The sequence below is a fragment of the Gigantopelta aegis genome, chromosome 5 (assembly GCF_016097555.1).
Source record: "Gigantopelta aegis isolate Gae_Host chromosome 5, Gae_host_genome, whole genome shotgun sequence".
NCBI classification, from domain to species: domain Eukaryota; kingdom Metazoa; phylum Mollusca; class Gastropoda; order Neomphalida; family Peltospiridae; genus Gigantopelta; species Gigantopelta aegis.
The window spans coordinates 3,379,263-3,400,884 of record NC_054703.1 but is presented as its reverse complement, the minus strand read 5'-3'; the positions used below and the strand labels follow the sequence as shown (position 1 = coordinate 3,400,884).

At 40.0% G+C, this 21,622-nt stretch overlaps 1 protein-coding gene across 3 annotated transcripts in view; it reads left to right on the top strand.

Moving 5' to 3' along the window:
- Positions 1–21,622, top strand: part of LOC121373209 (SCO-spondin-like) — a 57,291-nt gene that overhangs the window by 2,943 nt on the left and 32,726 nt on the right. For all 3 annotated transcript variants that reach the window (XM_041499685.1, XM_041499686.1, XM_041499687.1), the window contains exons 2-4: positions 14,047–14,146; positions 17,555–17,887; positions 20,352–20,606. In XM_041499685.1, coding sequence (XP_041355619.1) covers positions 14,068–14,146; positions 17,555–17,887; positions 20,352–20,606 — 667 coding nt within the window. In that variant the 5' untranslated portion in view covers positions 14,047–14,067. The remainder of the gene's footprint in view (positions 1–14,046; positions 14,147–17,554; positions 17,888–20,351; positions 20,607–21,622) is intronic.

The window sequence follows — 21,622 nt, the reverse complement described above, 5'->3', positions numbered from 1 at the left end:
GCCGACACTTTTGTCTACTTTGTCCCTTAACACCTGTATGAATAGCCTAATATTGCACCGTCAAAAACTGTTTTACCCTCAGCAGGGACGTTCTTCCCACATATACACACATACACACACCTGTATGAATAGCCTAATATTGCACTGTCAAAATATGTTTTACCCTCAGCAGGGACGTTCTTCCCACATATACACACATACACACACCTGTATGAATAGCCTAATATTGCACTGTCAAAATCTGTTTTACCCTCAGCAGGGACGTTCTTCCCACATATACACACATACACACACCTGTATGAATAGCCTAATATTGCACTGTCAAAATCTGTTTTACCCTCAGCAGGGACGTTCTTCCCACATATACACACATACACACACCTGTATGAATAGCCTAATATTGCACTGTCAAAATCTGTTTTACCCTCAGCAGGGACGTTCTTCCCACATATACACACATACACACACCTGTATGAATAGCCTAATATTGCACTGTCAAAATCTGTTTTACCCTCAGCAGGGACGTTCTTCCCACACATACACACACTACCCCTACCTCCACACACACGCATACAAACGAAACCTCCAGCCTACGCCCCTGGGTATGTGGTTTCGTTTAGCACTTGCCTAGCGTACAGTTTTGTCTATATTTTCCCCTTAACACCTGTATAAATATAATAATATTTCAAAAACCCTCAGCAAGGACTTTCTTCCTACTCTTAATATCTGTGTGGTCCTTAACCATATGTCTGGCACCATATAACCGTAAGTAAAATATGGGTGGGTTTTTTTTTTTTTTTTTTTTTTTGTTTTTTTTTTTTTTTTTTTGTGTGTTGTTGTTTGTTTGGGAGGGGGGGGGGGGGGTTAGGTAGTTTTTTTTTTTTTTTTTTTTTTTTTGGGGGGGGGGGTAATTTTATTGCCAGCCTCTTGTTTACAATTAGAACAACACATGTCAAGGGTAAAACATGGGTTGTGTACATAAAAATAATAAAACAACATAATATAATATGTTAGGGTATTGGCTTTTATTCACGGTTATATGGCGTCAGTCTTATGGTTAAGGACCACACAGATATTAAAAGAGGAAACCCGCTGTCGCCACTTCATGGGCTACTATTTTCGATTAGCAGCAAGGGATCTTTTATATGCACCATCCCAAAGACAGAATAGTACATACCACGGCCTTTGTTACACTAGTTGTGGAGCACTGGAACGAGATATAACAGTAAATAACCATACTTAATATGTCAGTTTGTAGCAATATATATACTTGTGCTTTCGTAGTACAACCATGAAATTGGTTTCAGCATTGTACTCTCATCTTTGTATTAAAAATTAGATTTAATCTATACAATTTTATGGCAATTTGTAAAGACTTTTTTTTTTAATATTGAAATTATTTTGTTAAACCAAAATAAGAGAGACTTGGTATGGGTTAAAAACTTAACAATAATATGTTTATTATATGAGTTTCAACTTTATTCAGTGTATAATTTAACGCCAATTCATTGTTCCGTTTTGACCGAAACCGACACAATCGTATTGTATTTGTCTTATATGTGTTATAATTATTATACCATCTAACAGGATTAATTTTTAAAATGTCCATCAACAACATTTTAATATCACAGCCAAAATATATGCTTTACAAAAGATTTTGTCGCATCTAAATGTACTTGTTTTGGTCACTTTAAAAATGAGACGTTAAAAAATACGAAATTATGGGATTCTCTGCTGTGACCTTGGTAGTTCAGGAACTGGGTTAATTTTCGTATATAAATTCTGTACAAAAATAGAGTAATGTATGTGTGTGAAAATTAAGGACAGCGCTATGAGACCTCTTCAATCCTTGACATTTTACTGTAGCAGGGACGTGACGTGCTTTGGAACCGGGGGGGGGGGGTGTATATGAAGCTAGCGGACCGTTTTTAGCCTCAGCAGGTGGGTTCGTCCTAGCCCCAACTCCGCCCCTGGTTAGTTAAATGCTGTTTTCTCTTCATATTCATATTCATATTCAAGTAGGGGCGTGACGTAGCCCAGTGGCAAAGCATCCACTTGATGCGCGGTCGGTTTGGGATCGATCCCCGTCGGTGGACCAATTGGACTATTTCTCGTTCCAGCCAGTGCTCCACGACTGGTATATCAAAGGCCGTGGTATGTGCTATCCTGTCTGTGGGATGGTGCATATAAAAGATCCTTTGCTACTAATGGAAAAATGTAGCGCGTTTCCTCTCAAAGACTACATGTCATAATGACCAAATGTTTGACATCCAGTAGCCGATGATTACTAAATCAATGTGCTCTAGTGGTGTCGTAAAACACCCGAAATCTCTACATAATTCCAATAATATGTCCGCACACCCCGTACCCCAGCCCCTAATCACATCGTTTTTCCTTTCCATCTTATCTATTAGCGTGTCTTGACTGCACTAACTAGGGTAGGGGGTTGTTCGTGCCCTCCCCTGCAAACTTCTGGCTACGCTAGTGAATGAAAATAAATTTGGGGAAACAAAATGGACCTGTCACCTTGAAGGATGACCGAATCCCATTTCCTTCTTAGATCCGCCCCTGAAAATTGATAATATGGGTTGTACTCCTATGAATATGAGACAAACAGTGGTTGTCGCAAATCACTGGCGTAGAAGAGACTCTTGGCAGTCGCATGTCACTTTAAACATGTTTTCTAACAAAGGGTGGGGCGGGATCATCAGGGGCGCATCGTAATCAGGACCTGGGGTGGGGGAGGGGTTCTAATAGGAACCTAGCGGATCCTTTAGTATACATTTTATGTGGACACCTGTATGAATAGCATAATATTGCACTATAATATAATAACGCACAGTAAACATATATCTCAAAATCCTGGGAAACCAGAGTCTTGAATAGCGATCTTTTCCATGGTTTCATACAAAACATTTAGTGTATCTTCTGTTCTACTGGAGACGCACGGCAGGGCTCGCTGGGTTGGTGGCGGGTTCTAAAGATTTGCAAATAGGGGAGTCCTTATGACACTTAATTCTTTTTTTTTACCGAAATCGCACATTGAATGCTTAGCAAGCACTTTACCTAACTCAAGTTATAAAAAGAACAAGAAAAAGATTTTTTTTTTTAAATGTCCAACGTATCGGAAGGATTTGTCTTTTTTCACATACAAATAAGGCAATAATTTGTCAAGAAGAAATTCCAAAGAAAGCCCTAGTTTTGGGGAAGCTATCGACCCCCTCCTGTCTCATATGATTGTAGTTCTGTATGAAAGTTTATATAATTCAAGAGCGGATCCAAGGAAGGGGACCGGGGGAACCTGTCCCTCCCCTAAACAAATTAAAGTGTCCCTTTGTGAACAATTTATATACAATTTTCTTTGAAGAATTCTTTTCAGGGAGTTGCTCCATGTGCCCGTTTGCCCTTGGTCCCCTGCCTAAAATGTTTCCTAGATCCGCCCATGTAATTACCTTTTCCTACGAAAAAAGTTATTGTCGTGGGTGTTGGAGCAGGCGGGTCGGGGGGGGGGGGGGGGGGGGGGGCGCTCTGAAGATCATGCATTGCCCCGCACTTAAACAAACTAAATTAATATGATATAACAGAGGCCCCACCCCAGTTGCCGACTAGTATATGATTATTTCGAGATTTCGTCGAGAAAAGGAGAGAAGAAACCCGCTTCTGTCAGACAGACTACTCCTTTCAGTAAAGTAGAAATCAGGTGCTAACTATGTTGTATTTGACCATTTGCGGACGTTAATGGATGTTATATCTGCACTTTCCCTTTGACAAGACAGTACACACCACCGTCGGCGGTCTTTTATATCATAGACAGGACAGTGCACACCACGGCCTTTGGTGTACCAGTCGTGGGGAAAAAGTTCATTAAGAGAGAGAGAGAGAGAGAGAGAGAGAGAGAGAGAGAGAGAGAGAGAGAGAGAGAGAGAGATCATCAGACGAGCGTTCTACCATCCGCCCACATGGGCGTCAATTTAAATTCCAGACAACTTGCAGAACAAGTCTATTATACATTTATTGGAAATGAAATACTGTATTTTACGACTATTTAAATCGTTAGAGCGGTAGTTACTTTACGAGGTCAGAGAAGACAGTGTCGGCCTCTTTGGTATACTGTGTAAACCATATCGGCCACGAGGCTATTGGATACTGGGTTCGCGCCCCGGTATCGGCTCAAGAGCGAGATTCAATGACTCACTGGAGAGGTGTATGAGCACTAAACCGTCTTCTATTTCTCTAACCACAAACAACTAACCGTCAACCCCTGCTCTAAACAGACTGTCCAGATAGCTTAGGCGTGTGTGTGTGTGTGTGTGTGTGTGTGTGTGTGTGTGTGTGTGTCCAGGGCAGCGTGCTTGGACCATAATTGAATATAAGCACGAAAGACGAGAAAGTAAGTTGAATTGAAATGAAAAAGAAGACAGTGACAAGTTATATGCACGACGATATCGGTCAGTTCTCGTATGTTCATCCTGCCCTCAATCTAGCCACCACCCATCGGCCATCTTATAAACTGACATCACCTATAAAACACACATTACATGTACTATGTTGCTTTAAATAACAATTTCCACAAAGAAGAGACATTTTAAAACTGGTCTAGTGGGTTGTATTTATTTTTGGTACGGAGAATTCGAGCAGTGACGAACTCTCCAAACCTGTTTGTTAAACCTGTCGGAATAGCTCATATCTAAGCATTATTACCCAGTCTTTTCATATGCGATCACTGGTGCGGAACCCAGTATAACACTTGAGTGACAAAGACTCGCCTGATCCACACTTTTGTCCGCAGTCGACTCCCTTCCGTCGGAATCGACGTTCCCACGAAAAACACCAAACGTTAAAAAATAAGTGTTAATAGTAAACGAGTCAATAACGCACCCTAGATGACGCCCGTGTTAAGATACGGAAACACATATATAACACATTAATAAGCATAATACTGGACACGTTTCACATGTCGTACACACAACCTGGTTACTACTATATATATTTGTTCACGTATACATAATATATACCATTGACCAAAAATGTTTTCTAAAATTATGTCCATATTGTGTATAATATTAAATGGGTGTCATTGACATAAAATGTTATAATTTATGTCCATATTGTAGTATGTATAATATTAAATGGGTGTCATTGACATCAAATATTTTCATAATTTATGTCCATATTGTAGTATGTATAATATTAAATGGGTGTCATTGACATAAAATGTTATAATTTATGTCCATATTATGTATAATATTAAATGGGTGTCATTGACATAAAATGTTATAATTTATGTCCTTATTTTAGTATGTATAATATTATTAAATAGGTGACACTGACATAAAATATTTTCATAATTTATGTCCATATTGTAGTATGTATAATATTAAATGGGTGTCATTGACATAAAATATTTTCATAATTTATGTCCATATTGTAGTATGTATAATATTAAATGGGTGTCATTGACATAAAATATTTTCATAATTTATGTCCATATTGTAGTATGTATAATATTAAATGGGTGTCATTGACATAAAATGTTATAATTTATGTCCATATTATGTATAATATTAAATGGGTGTCATTGACATAAAATGTTATAATTTATGTCCTTATTTTAGTATGTATAATATTATTAAATAGGTGACACTGACATAAAATATTTTCATAATTTATGTCCATATTGTAGTATGTATAATATTAAACGGGTGTCATTGATATAAAATGTTCTAATTTCTATACTTTTTTAGATAGGTATCATTGCCATAAAAGGAAGGAAATGTTTTATTTAACGACGCACTCAACACATTTTATTTACGGTTATATGGCGTCGGACATATGGTTAAGGACCACACAGATATTGAGGGAGAAAACCCGCTGTCGCCACTTCACGGGCTACTCTTTTCGATTAGCAGCAAGGGATCTTTTATATGCACCATCCCATAGACAGGATAGCACATAGCACGGTCTTTGAGGGTAGTACATACCACGACCGTTGATATACCAGTCGTGGTGCACTGGCTGGAGCGAGAAATAGCCCAATAGGCCCACCGACGGGAATCGATCCCAAACCGACCGCGCATCAAGCGAGCGCTTTACCACTGGGCTACGTCCCACGTAAAAGTTTTCTATAGTTTATGTCCATGATATTTATAAACATCGATTCGCCACAAATGATTGGTGGAAAATCGTATGCTAATTGCTGCAATCTTTCTCACGTCTTTGTTATAACAGCGAGGTTTCGTATCCACGCCGTTACTGACATGTATAGTGATAGGTCACCAGTTTGGTGGCATCACGTCAATTTGTTGTTTTTTGCTCTTCGCGATTAAAAGGCATGCTACACTAATGATTTTCGTGCCTAAAATATAATTTAAAGGGACAGACCCTAGTTTCAGCCCGTGAAAATTAACACTAAGTTTAGTTAATCTACAAACCTGAAACACATTTGGATAAAGTTATAACTGAGTGAAACACGAGTCTGTGACTTTGAAATGGTAAAATACCCTCTACATATAGTTTAAAACTCGACTCCATAACTGTTACTTCTCAGACGCACGTGCGTTTTTAAAAATATGAGAAATGCATTTTGTGATAATAAAAACACCAGGAAGACCAAAGACACTTCGATTATACGGAAACTGATAATCTAACCCATACAAATCTAAGTAGAGTATGATTTCAGCTATCAAAAACGGCTATAATAGTCAAAGATATAGCTTAGTGTTTAATAACTAGGGTATGTCCCTTTAATAAAATAAAATAAATAAAAACAATTCTGAGTATTCCGTCATCTTTAAGTCGTGGGGGCCGGAATTTAGCTCAGTCAGCTGAGCCCTCGCTTGAGGTGCTTGCGTCGCAGGATCGAAACACCTCGGTGGATCCATTCAACTGATTGGATTTTTCTCGTTCCAACCGGTGTACCACAACTGGTCAAAGGCCGTGGTATGTGCTTTCCTGTCTGTGGGAAAGTGCATATAAAATATGCCTTGCTGCATTAGGAAAAATGTTGCGGGTTTCCTCCGATGACTAAGTGTCAGAATTACCAAATGTTTGACATCCAACAGCCGATGATTAAATAACGAATGTGCTCTAGTGGTGTCGTTAAACAAAACAAACTTTTGAAAATGTTTTAAGTCGCTAACTGTGCCGATCTGCGAAACGAGCTAAACGATTAGTAGCTGTCACGGTACATGCTCTTAATTTGTTTCGCCTGTGGCGATTTTAATTGTGTTAGGGTGCCGTGTGCAATTTATTGCCCGTAGCCCAGGTGGACAACTTGTTACGTAATTCCAATATGCACTTAGTCCCGCTGTGGAGGCCATGTGGCGAGTAGTTACGTAATACCTCTGCGAGTGCGGTTTCGACGACCGTGATTTTGGCGACGATGGCGTCAGTAGTCTGACGATCAGAGAGAAATATACCGAGGTAGAATATGAGATGTTACGTGAGGTGCCGCTTTGTTCCCTCAGGCCAATTCTGATTTTGGAATAAATAGCTAGAATTTAGAGAGATCTAGGAGAACGATTAGGAAGGCTCCGGAGGAACGTTAGTCCGTTTGGACTTTGGTAAATATCATTTCTGCTCTGTGTATAACCTTGATGTGATTGATGTGACTTAAATATTTTAATACTGTATTATACCAATATTCTTTAGACAGTGTCTTCGGTCATCTGACGAAGTAAATCGTAGACTTATTGTTCTAACATTATATGAGTATTTGGTAATGTAAAGCTTAGCCAGTCATCCTAGAAGACCCTGGGTACACTGTAGGTTATTGTCTTTATTGTGATAAGTATTAATTCTGTGTTACAAGATCACTAAGGGGTAGTTAGGGTTAATTAAAAATTAACCCGTTAGGAATAGAGCTGTAATTCCTTTATTAATTAAGTTCCCCAAGAAGCGTTCTAAATTATCACACGTTACTGAACGAGTAGTAAGGGTTAATTATAAATTAACCAGTTAGGAATGGTGTTGTAATTCCTTTATTAATTAACTTCTCCTAGAAGCGTTTCTCAATTATCACACGTGTGGGTGTGGTGTAACGGTGAAGTGATTCGCATATTGTGTAACTAGACACCTAGAGATTAACTAATTAAGTGATCAGTTCTGGGTTGTATTATTGTTGTTATTAATTTAATACTACGGCTGTACATTTGTCAGCGTAGATTAATACAGATTCCAAAGTGTATTGTGTTTTTGTTGTGTTTTCTAGAGAACTAACGTGCTATATTATATATACTTTATATAAGATCGTATCTCTGATCATACCTAGAGACGAGCCATACTAGGTTTAACAGCCTGTTACAGAGAGATCTAATAGATATACAGTTAGGAGAGAGATTTTGATAATCGTGTTTTATTCGGTTACGGGAATTATAGAATCCCCGTGACAGGAGTAGAAAATTGGGGCGCTCGTCCGGGATCTGAAACGGGACATGCATATTTAAAAAAGTATTGTTTGTAAATGGGGGCTTTATAAATTAATTTTACAAATTAACCAGAAGTAGCACGTTGTTCACTAGAAAATTAATTAATATTAAGTGCGTCATATCTAAACATGGATAAGAATTTGCTGGATAGGCCTACGCTCAGTGTAGTGGAGATTAAGCGAGCACGTAAGGCCGAGTTAGTTGAAATCGCGGGTGAGCGAGAAATTGATTTAACATCAGCTAAAACCTTAGGTGATATAAAGACAATTATTATCCAGGAAGTTTTTGGTGATAGGCCTGTTATGGAAGACAGTGAGATTGTTCCAGAGATAGAGATAAGTGACTTGAGTATGGAACAACAGTTAGCTTTTAAAAAGCTTGAGTACGAAAGAGAAGAACGTGCATTAGATAGAGAGAGGGAGAGAGAAAGAGAAGATAGAGATAGAGAAAAAGAAGATAGGGATAGAGAGAGAGAGAGAGAGAAAGAAGAGAGAGATAGAGAAGATAGACATAGAGATAGAGAGAAAGAAGGTAGAGATAGAGAAGATAGAGAGAGGGATAGAGAAGAGAGAGAGAGAGAGAGAGAGAGAGAGAGAAGAGAGAGATAGGGATAGAGAATTCCAGTTAGCAAAATTAAAAGTGGAACATGAGTTAAAGTTGAATACTGAAGAAGTCAGACGAGAAGCCGGAAATGGGTTTAACATGTCGGAGGCTTATAGATCAGTGCCGGTATTTGACGATGAGGAGATAGACATGTTCTTTCAACTTTTTGAACGGGCCGCTAAGCAACTAAATTGGCCGCAGTCTAAGTGGACATTGTTAGCCGTGTCTAAGTTTAAGGGGAAGGCTAGTATAGCTTATAATTCAATGAGTGATGAGCGAGCAAGTCAGTACGACTTGGTTAAGGCTGCGGTGTTGAGGGCTTATGAATTACGACCTGAGGATTATCGTTTACGGTATAGCGAGTTGAGAAAAACGCAGGGTCAGTCTTATAGTGAGTTTGTGGCTAAGAAGGCAGGGATGTTTGATAAATGGGTGGTGTCTCATCAGGTAGAGTCTTATACCGAGTTACGGGAGTTGTTGATCTTACAGGACATTAAAAATGGATTACCAGTTAGCTTACGTATTCATTTAGAGGATCGTGATGTCAAAAAGATAGAGGAGGCAGCTATAGTGGCAGATGATTACGTGTTAATACACAAAGCTCAGGCAGTACCGGGTAGCTCCTTACAACAGGGTGATAAGAAGAAATTTCAGCCAGGTTTTTCCCGGGAAAGTAACTATCGGGGAGAGTCATCTAGTTGGTCAGCTAGTCAGGCAAGGAATGCACCTGGTGGGCAAAGTAAGGATAGACCTGCATTATCAGCCAATGCACGAACTTTTCGTCCACATTGCAGTTACTGTAAAAAGGATAACCATCTTATCGGGGATTGTTTTAAAAGGAAACGCGATAATGCGCAAGTGGTCGGTTTAGTGAGGTCAGCTCCGTTAGCGAGAGAGTTAATGGTTAGTCCCATGGCAGAAAAAGTAAACCCGTATGTGTCCACTGGTATGGTTTGTGATGTGAAACAAGAGTTGTGTCCTAAGCCAATATCAATCTATAGAGATACCGGGTGTAGTCAGAGTCTGATAACGCAAGAGTGTTTAGCTGGTATTGAAAATTCAGACATAGGACGTAGTTTGGCCTTAACCTCGGTTACTGGAGAAAATATGGTTGTCCGGTTACATAAGGTTTTCTTGTGTTCGAAGTTTGTGACGGGACCAGTCATTATGGGTGTTGTGAAGGACTTGCCTGTTGAAAACATAGGAGTTTTGTTGGGAAATGATTTGACTAGTCAGTGTTGTCAGCCGAAATGTGACCAACTGTTAATTAAAGACAGCACGTTACCAATCGAAGAGTGTGAGGTTGATGAGATTAAATATCCTGCGTGTGTAATGACTAGGGATATGACCAGTAGGTTATCACGGGATCTAGAGGATATTTGTGATTTGTCTGATACGGGTGTGAGCCATGAACTTGGAGTGGATGAGGTTATCAGTAAAATTGTAGACAAGTCAACTGAGGAATTAAATGTGGTGGAACCTGTTGATCTCCCGCAGAGGGGAATTGAACCAGTTGTGTTTGATAGAGGGGACTTACCTTGTATTAGACAAGAGTTAGTACTAGAGCAGGGGGCTGATCCAAATTTGTTGGCAGTTCGCACTACCTTGTTAACTGTGGACAAGGGAGCATTAATAAATAAGAGAGTTAGAAATCGGAGGTTGCCGGCGACCGAACTAGCTATGACGCAACTGAGCCATGCTCAGAGCAAAATAAAATCAGTGTTTGATAGGAAGGCTAAGAGTCGGGAATTTAAACCAGGGGATAAGGTGCTGCTGTACCTTCCCATTAAACGGGGTTCTGTGCAGAATAGGTATTTCGGGCCCTATGTTGTGCACAAACGGGTTAATGAGACAGGGTATGTGATAAACACTCCTGATAGGGTTAGGAAAAGTAGGTATTGTCACATCAATTTGCTAAAAGGTTATTTTGACAGACTGCCGATAGTTCCAGAGGGACCGGTCCAAATTGAGAGACACTCAATTTCCTGTGATGACGTCAAGACTGCAGAGGTCAAGTTGGCCAACGGCCAGATTCTAGCAGACTTGAACCCCCAGCGAGCAAAGCTGACTACATTGATACAAGACAATGTTTCCATTTGTCGGGACCTTCCAACGGTTACCAATACCTTAAGCCAAGATGTGCGCTTGGAACCCAACGCTACACCGCGTCGACAGCATGCCTATCGGAGAAAACCTGGAAAACGTGCGACGCTGAAAAGTAAGGAAACGAAGTTCCATTGGTCAGGTGAAGGCGAGAAGTCATTCAACCGCCTCAAGCAGAGGCGCTACTCGTCTCCCGTGATGGCAGCACCAGACTACCGAGTGCCTTTCAAGCTAGCTATGGGTGCCAGTGACGTGGGTGCTGGAGCTGTGCTGTTCCCAGAAGATGAAGACGGACTGGACCATCCTAATGAAAGCCTCCAACCAGAGAGTTTTGAGATGGAGTCTTCTTCTGCAAGAATACCCAATTACCATTGGACATATCAAGGGCACATCCAATGTAATCGCTGATGCCCTGTCCCGAAGTTGAACGTTATGATAATGTGTTGACATTCTTTATTTCTGTTTTGTTTATATATATTTTATTTGTATACCAGGGACTCAGAGACTCAGTGTGATTACTGGTAGTCACCTTATTATTACATGTGTTATAAATGCCCGTATGCGTCGGTTAACGCACCTTTTTGTTTTAATGTAGTATATTTCCCTATTCCTAGAGTAGAGGAAATGTCCTTTTTGAGGTGGGGGTGTGTCACGGTACATGCTCTTAATTTGTTTCGCCTGTGGCGATTTTAATTGTGTTAGGGTGCCGTGTGCAATTTATTGCCCGTAGCCCAGGTGGACAACTTGTTACGTAATTCCAATATGCACTTAGTCCCGCTGTGGAGGCCATGTGGCGAGTAGTTACGTAATACCTCTGCGAGTGCGGTTTCGACGACCGTGATTTTGGCGACGATGGCGTCAGTAGTCTGACGATCAGAGAGAAATATACCGAGGTAGAATATGAGATGTTACGTGAGGTGCCGCTTTGTTCCCTCAGGCCAATTCTGATTTTGGAATAAATAGCTAGAATTTAGAGAGATCTAGGAGAACGATTAGGAAGGCTCCGGAGGAACGTTAGTCCGTTTGGACTTTGGTAAATATCATTTCTGCTCTGTGTATAACCTTGATGTGATTGATGTGACTTAAATATTTTAATACTGTATTATACCAATATTCTTTAGACAGTGTCTTCGGTCATCTGACGAAGTAAATCGTAGACTTATTGTTCTAACATTATATGAGTATTTGGTAATGTAAAGCTTAGCCAGTCATCCTAGAAGACCCTGGGTACACTGTAGGTTATTGTCTTTATTGTGATAAGTATTAATTCTGTTACAAGATCACTAAGGGGTAGTTAGGGTTAATTAAAAATTAACCCGTTAGGAATAGAGCTGTAATTCCTTTATTAATTAAGTTCCCCAAGAAGCGTTCTAAATTATCACACGTTACTGAACGAGTAGTAAGGGTTAATTATAAATTAACCAGTTAGGAATGGTGTTGTAATTCCTTTATTAATTAACTTCTCCTAGAAGCGTTTCTCAATTATCACACGTGTGGGTGTGGTGTAACGGTGAAGTGATTCGTATATTGTGTAACTAGACACCTAGAGATTAACTAATTAAGTGATCAGTTCTGGGTTGTATTATTGTTGTTATTAATTTAATACTACGGCTGTACATTTGTCAGCGTAGATTAATACAGATTCCAAAGTGTATTGTGTTTTTGTTGTGTTTTCTAGAGAACTAACGTGCTATATTATATATACTTTATATAAGATCGTATCTCTGATCATACCTAGAGACGAGCCATACTAGGTTTAACAGCCTGTTACAGAGAGATCTAATAGATATACAGTTAGGAGAGAGATTTTGATAATCGTGTTTTATTCGGTTACGGGAATTATAGAATCCCCGTGACAGTAGCCTACCACCGGCATCGGTGACACAGTGGTTAAGCCATTGGACTACAGGCTGGTAGGTACAGGGTTCGCAGCTCGGTACCGGCTCCAACTCAGAGCGAGTTCTCAAGGGCTCACTGGGTTTGTGTAAGGCCACTACACCCTCTTCTCTCTCACTAACCACTAACCAACTAACAACTAACCCATTTTCCTGGACAGACAGTCCAGACAGTTGAGGTGTGTCCAGGACAGCGTGCTTGAACCTTAATTGGATATAAGCACGAAAATAAGTTGAAATGAATGAGTGTCCGTCTGTTTGTCTATCCAGATTAATATGGATTTTTGTCAAAAATTTCGCTTAAAACATAATCTGGAGTTAATTATGCGAAAATGGTGTGGAATTGATTACTTTGTAGAGATTTATCACAAATACATGTACGCGTGTGTAAAAACAGCTAAATATTACAATTGCAACTTTGAGAATGGACCTTTTAAACATTATTTATTTATGGAGAAAAAAAACCCAACCTTGTGGCCCTCTTCAGTGGTACTTTCTGTTCCTACAGGTCAACGATTTATCTATCTATTTATTATTATTAATTTTTTTATGACACACACACACACACACACACACACACACACACACAAACAAACAACAACAAAAACGTGCGGACGTCTGTTCCTACAGGGTAGGCCTACTTTTTCTCTTCTGGTTTTTTTATTTTATTTTTTTTTATTGGAAGAGGCATTTATCACCGTGCAAATGTTCAACTTTGTTTTGTTTAACGACACTACCAGAGTACAGTACAGTATATCAAATATTTGGTAATTTGATATGATACAGTCTTAGAGGAAACCCAAGTTGTAGACATTTTTCAGTTAGCTGCAAGGGTTTCTTTTATATTCTCTTTTCCACAGACATGATAGCACATACTACAGCCTGTGATATACCAGTCGTGGAGCGCTGGTTCGGAAGCGGCGGGTGGTGGGTTGGGGTGGCGTGGGGATCAATCGGTTGGACCACAGACTGAGCCGAAACCTCGAAATTTAATGTTTTACTTTTATTTTCTATTCCAGGATTAGAACCTCAACGAAAACATGGGGTGGACGTCTACTGTCTGCCTGGCTCTGTTAGCCTTTGTGGCGGCAACGCAATGGGCGCACGTGCAAGCTCAAGGTTAGCGAATATAGTTAGTGAAACGTGAACAAACAAACATACAAGACAAGACAAGACAAGACAAGACAAGACTTTATTTACTCTCTGGCCGTTGCACAACGGCATAGGAGGAATATATACATAATATTTCTATAAACACGTGACAAGATGAAACAGAAATACAAAAGTTAAATTACAATGATTGTGAATTAATTCCTATGAACATTTGCATACAACATAAAGCTGCGAATATTCATAAAAATACAAATATATAAACTGTTTAGCCGGTAGAACTAGTTAAATTAATGTTCAATATACATGTAAAATGTACTTCTGGGGGTTGGGGATGTGAAATATCAAGGATGTTTAAATGCATTCATAATTACTTTTATAAACTTTGCTAAATTCTTTAGTGTACTGATTCGTTTGTTTTGCATTAGTTCTTTGAATTTATAAGTACTTGGTCGAGTATAGTAATAGGGATGTAAAAATTGAGTCCTAGAATTACTAAAAAAGTGGCAAATGAAGAGATAGTGAAACTCATCACCAATTTCACTTTCATTGCACAGGGTACAAATTCTATCTTCTAATGAAATATTATTCCAGCGTCCTGTTTCTACCGGTAAATAATGGTTAGATGTTCTGAATTTTAAGAGTGGTTTCCACAGTTTTTTCTGGAAGTATATTAATGTATTTTTCTAAAATTACTTGTTGCTTATATAATTGGTAGGTTTTGCCTCTCGAAGATAATGATATGTTACTTCTCCATGTTTGTGAATATTGATCAGTTTGTCTTTGTTTAATTTGTTGCGAGAGATAATTAACTGATCTGAAAGTATGAGCTACCCAGACATTACCCATTCCCAAGTTTTCCAAAATGTTTTTAATAGTAATGACCCATTTATATTCTGTTTCGTTAACAATATAGTCATTTAGCATTACTTTATACAATAACGTCGAAAATTTTGACTGCTTTCCTGATAGAAGCCTTGCCCAGTAACATACCATTCTTCTATAAACTATTAATTCAATAGGAAGTCTCCTTAGCTCTCCAAAGAACATAAAAAATGGTGTTGCTTTCTTAATAGGTAAAATATGTCTTAAAAAATGTATTTGTACGGAATTAAATATATCAATTTTCTCATGTCCCCAGACTTCACATCCGTATAACAAGATTGGAAGGACTATTGAATCAAACATTTTTAATTTACATTCGGGGGAGGGGGGGGGGGGGGGGGGTCTTTTGTTGTTTGTTTTGTTGAGGGTTTGTTTGGGGGGGGGTATTGTTGTTTTTTACTCCATGGGCTACTCTTTTCGAATAGCAAAAAGGGATCTTTTAAATATAGTCATCCCACAGATAGGACAGTACATACCATGGCCTTTGTTACACCAGTAACTGCTGTCGAGAACTACAGCTGTCCGTCCGGAAAATAGCTAGGGACTCCACGAATCTAAAATATTGGACTCGAGTACTCGAGGGTCAAACTCGACCCGGACCCGAGTACCCGACACTTACTACTAGATCTCTGATAATGAAACTACAGAATAAAGTAAAATATTGGACTCGAGTACTCGAGGGTCAAACTCGACCCGGACCCGAGTACCCGACACTTACTACTAGATCTCTGATAATGAAACTAAAGAATAAAGTAAAATATTCAACTCGAGTACTCGAGGGTCAAACTCGACCCGGACCCGAGTACCCGACACTTACTACTAGATCTATGATAATGAAACTAAAGAATAAAGTTAAATATTCAACTCGAGTACTCGAGGGTCAAACTCGACCCGGACCCGAGTACCCGACACTTACTACTAGATCTCTGATAATGAAACTAAAGAATAAAGTAAAATATTCAACCCGAGTACTCGAGGGTCAAACTCGACCCGGACCCGAGTACCCGACACTTACTACTAGATCTCTGATAATGAAACTAAAGAATAAAGTAAAATATTGGACTCGAGTACTCGAGGGTCAAACTCGACCCGGACCCGAGTACCCGACACTTACTACTAGATCTCTGATAATGAAACTACAGAATAAAGTAAAATATTCAACCCGAGTACTCGAGGGTCAAACTCGACCCGGACCCGAGTACCCGACACTTACTACTAGATCTCTGATAATGAAACTAAAGAATAAAGTAAAATATTGGACTCGAGTACTCGAGGGTCAAACTCGACCCGGACCCGAGTACCCGACACTTACTACTAGATCTCTGATAATGAAACTAAAGAATAAAGTAAAATATTGGACTCGAGTACTCGAGGGTCAAACTCGACCCGGACCCGAGTACCCGACACTTACTACTAGATCTCTGATAATGAAACTAAAGAATAAAGTAAAATATTGGACTCGAGTACTCGAGGGTCAAACTCGACCCGGACCAGAGTAACCGACACTTACTACTAGATCTATGATAATGAAACTAAAGAATAAAGTAAAATATTGGACTCGAGTACTCGAGGGTCAAACTCGACCCGGACCCGAGTACCCGACACTTACTACTAGATCTCTGATAATGAAACTAAAGAATAAAGTAAAATATTGGACTCGAGTACTCGAGGGTCAAACTCGACCGGGACCCGAGTACCCGACACTTACTACTAGATCTCTGATAATGAAACTAAAGAATAAAGTAAAATATATGCATCTTAATTTCAGCGCTGTTAAATCGCATTTAAAAACCGGTTGCTGCATTCAGTATTGTGACGGATGGACTGCCAGATTAAAAATAGAAACTAGTGCATGATCATATGATTATTGTTTAACTTGTATTACTGGTTAGTTACTGCTGAAGTTAATGCTCTACATTGTCTCATTTGTACGGGTACTCGAGTCCTGTGAATGGACTCGAGTTCTTGCCAGACTCGACCCGTGCCCGAGTACTCGAGTACTCGTGGAGACCCTAGAAATAGCCCAATGATCCCATTGACGAGGACCGCAGGCGTAGCGTGATCTGGACCTGGGAGGGGGGGGGGGGGTGGTTCGAATATGAACCAAGTGGACCTTTTTCTATTTTGTTTTTGCACCACCAGAAACTCCATATTTATAAACCTGTATGTTTTAGTACTGAAAGCGGACCATTTGCTTCAATCGTCCGAACCCCCCCCCCCCCCAACTCCCCCAGCCTACGCCCCTGGACCGATCTTATATCGATGGCGCATCAGGCGAACACTTTAACACTAGGTTACATCACTAATTAATAGTTGTTGGGACTCGTCGTTTTGTAGATGATTTTGGTGGCACCAGTCTCAAGAAAATCAATCCTCGGAGCGAGCGTTAACTTAGCATACATGAATTAATTTTCTTGAGACACGTTTCTGAGAAAAAAAACCCACATCTACAAAAAGACGGGTCTCGCAAATATTTTCTAGGATAATTATTCTATAAAATACGCTTTATTTTATTTTATTTTTTTATTTCAGTTTGCCCTTTCGATGTCCTATTTGTGGTGGATGAATCTGAAATTATGCGTTCTTCGCAATTCACTAAACAGGGAAAAATTGCATTTAAAAGAGTCAATGACCAAATAGTGTCTTTTCTGGCTTCGTTGAGTCAGGTGAAATCGCCTAGCGTGGCAAGGGCTGGTTACATCGCCATTGGAATGGACCAAGGATCGCGAAAAGCTGCTCGCGAGATCATTGCTCTGAATGCGGACCTGAATGCTGTCACGGCGGCCATCAATGCAGTCACCCATCAAGATATTGCCCTCATATGGTCTCAGATATTGAACAGCCTTCCCGGTCTCATTTCAGCAGGTACATCATTATATATTATATAACCGTAGCTTTATCCTAGGAATCAGGCCAGGTCAGGTCAGGTCAGGTCATAGGTTTTAACGAGTATATTCAGAACAAGCTGTTGTAGCACACGCCTGTCATGGGCGCAGGTGTCGATTTTCACCGGCTCCTCCGTCCAGGAAAGGAAAAGGGTTTTTTCAGGGGGGAGAGGGAACTTCCGTCCTAGGAATTGTTGCCTGTCATATCATTATAGTCTGGTTCATGTTTTGGAAATAACATAAATGTTCTATTTTAATGTGCAGTTTGTAAAAACATTGGGCAAGGTATAAAACAATAATACCCATCCTTAGTTATCTGCTCCACTGAATTCAAAAACAAATTAAAACACCTGCATATTTACATCGAGGAAGGAAATGATTTCATTTAACGACGCATTCAACACATTTTATTTTACGGTTATATGGTGTCAAACATATGGTTAAGGACCACACATATATTGAGAGAGGAAATAGTTGTCGCCACTTCATGGGCTACTCTTTTCGATTAGCAGCAAGGAATCTTGTATATGCACCATCCCACAGACAGAATAGTACATACCACGGCCTTTGTTACACCAGTTGTGGAGCACTGGCTGGAACGAGAAATAGCCCAATGGGTCCACCGACTGGGATCGATCCTAGACTGACCACGCATCAAGCGAACGCTTTACCACTGGGCTACGCCCCGCCCTATTTACATCGACTGAAGCATTTAAACTGTAGAGACTTTCACAGTTAACATTATATTTCCCCGCAGCAACTCTTACATTTTTTCTCGAACCACCATTATCTCGAAGTATTTGGTTTGGTCGATCCCCGTCGGTGGGCCCATTGGGCTATTTCTTGCTCCAGCCAGTGCACCACGACTGGTATATATAAAAGCCGTGCTTTGTGGTATCCTGTCTGTGGGATGGTGCATATAAAAGATCCTTTGCTGCTAATCGAAAAAGAGTAGCCAATGAAGTGGCGACAGCGGGTTTCCTCCCTCAATATCTGTGTGGTCCTTAACCATATGTCTGACGTCATATAACCGTAAATAAAATGTGTTGAGTGCGTCGTTAAATAAAAACATTTCCTTCCTTCCTGTTTGGTTCGGAAGATTTTTATTCAGGTTGACAGAATGTGTAGCTTACCGAACCGAATATCCGGCAGTAATGTCAGTTAATTTCGACCCATGTCTGTATTTTGTACATGTAAGCAACTAATCAATTAAATCTGGTGTCAAATACCATTTATTATCCACGTGGTTCAACATAACCGAGTTAATAATAATAATACAAAGCACACGTGTAATAAGTTTAATGACGTAATTTTGAGAAGCGGCATCATAACATGACGTTGCTTCTCCAGTCCTAGCTCAGATTGGGCAGTTGAAACATGACGTCATTTCGTCATCTCCTTCTAGCTGGGTTTTGTTATAGATAAAGAAAACAACAATAATATGGATAATAAAGAAATTATTACACTCGCGTGTGAGTCATACTGATTTTACGAATCTTATGTCAGGATCCATGTATCACCCTCGTTCTCGCTCGGGCAATACAAAAATCCTGACACTCGTTTCGTAAAATTAGTACGACACACAAGCTCGTATAATAATCTCTTTGTATACTTTTATTTATGGTTTATCCTAATAGAACATGTAGCATGTGCTATGGTTCCTGCGCTTCAGGAGGTCTCACGGTGATGTGTACATTTATTTCCCCCAGGTAATTTTTCCACTCTTCCCGAGAGGGTTGTAGGCCTAAAATATATATCCTGGGAAGGGGGCTCCGCTGTTATTTGTGCTACAGGCCCCGCGGATCCTTAAACCGGCTCTGCTACCATGGCCGTAGCTAGCATGGGGGTAAGGGGGCATTTGCCCCCCCCCCCCCGTAGCTAGCATGGGAGCAAGGGGGCATTTGCGCCCCCGCCGCCCCCCCCCCCCAACAAAATCCGGAAAGCATTATAGAAACTTAAAGAAAATTCTCTTCTTAACTGTTTAAGGAGTTTTAGACTATTAACTACTCACTTGCCCCCCCCCCCCCCCCCCCCAAACAAAACATCCTAGCTACGGCCCTGGCTACAGTAGGCCTACACTGTTTATATGTAAACAGTTCTGAAATCTGCTCAAATTTGGTCAAAAGTTGTCATAGCTGCTGCCCACTGAATGCACAAGCGTATATCGGCTTGTTTTGTCAGCCACTAATATGAAATCTTGCTCAGGGTCAAAGGTCTTCCAAGTGCTGCCAATGTACAAATTAAATATATAATTTATAGTATCTTGGTTTGCTAACAACTTCTGAAATATTGCGCGGTATCAAAGATCATAATTGCTGCCATTTGACTTTACGAACTAGTCCGAAACGGACGTATAAAGTGTCTGTGGGTTTTTTTAAGAAAATTCACTTAATTTGTTCCTTGCACTATTTACGAACATAGTTTTACTGTCTTGGTTTGATTAGAGTCAAAGGTCATCATAATCACTGCCACCCAGGTGTCTGCTAGTGAGAGGGCATCTACAGCTGCCACTATGAGCGCCATCAACGCCGAATTCTTTGCCATTGGTCTGCCGTTCAAGAGAGCACCCAATTCCATGACTGTTGCCGGGCTAGAGCCACTGGCCTCCAATGCATCTAACATTGCTGTATTGCAAGGATTCGACGACACATCCATCATTACACAGCTGGATTCGTTTTTGCCCAAAACCTGTCCAAAAGGTAAGTGATCCTCTGGGGAATTTCCACAGAGTACTATAGAGAGATTTTGGAAATTTAATTTTTATAAATTAAAGTTTAAAATTTTAAATGCAATTTAAAATGGAACATTTGAAAGTTTGACTTCTCCCAGAGTTTTTATTGAATTGTTGTGAAACTTGGCACAGTGTTCTTCTAAGGCAAACTAATAGCTGGATATTTTGGAATATTTCAATTTTTATTAAAATTTAAAAATATTAAAATATACTATTGTTTAACAATTAAAAATGTGTTTTATATATATATATATATATATAGAGAGAGAGAGAGAGAGAGAGAGAGAGAGAGAGAGTGGAGGTAGAGAGAGAGAGACAGAGAGTGGAGGTAGAGAGAGAGAGACAGAGAGTGGAGGTAGAGAGAGAGAGAGAGACAGAGAGAGTGGAGTGAGAGAGAGAGAGAGAGAGAGAGAGACAGAGAGAGAGAGAGAGACAGAGAGAGAGAGACAGAGACAGAGAGAGTGGAAGTAGAGAGAGAGAGAGAGAGAGAGAGAGAGAAAGAGAGAGTGGAGGTAGAGAGAGAGAGAGAGACAGAGAGAGTGGAGGTAGAGGGGGAGAGAGAGAGAGAGAGAGAGAGAGAGAGAGAGAGAGAGAGGCAGGCATTATATGCAGACAGAGAAACACTAATAATACACAGATACAGAAACTGTGCTATATGAGGGTTCAGATATTTACAGGCATTCAGGGATATTTCAGAGAGAGAGAAGTATACTGGCATTGTTTAAAATAAAAATAAAAAGTTTGATTTATTTAACAACACCACTAGAGCACGTTGATTTCTTACTTTATCATCGGCTATTGGACGTCAAACATATGGTCATTCTGACACTGATTTTGTTTAGAGGAAACCCGCTGTCGCCACATAGGCTACTCTTTTACGACAGGCAGAAAGGGATCTTTGATTTGCACTTCCGACAGGCAGGATAGCACAAACCATGGCCTTTGTTGAACTAGTTATGGATCACTGGTCGGTGCAAGTGGTTT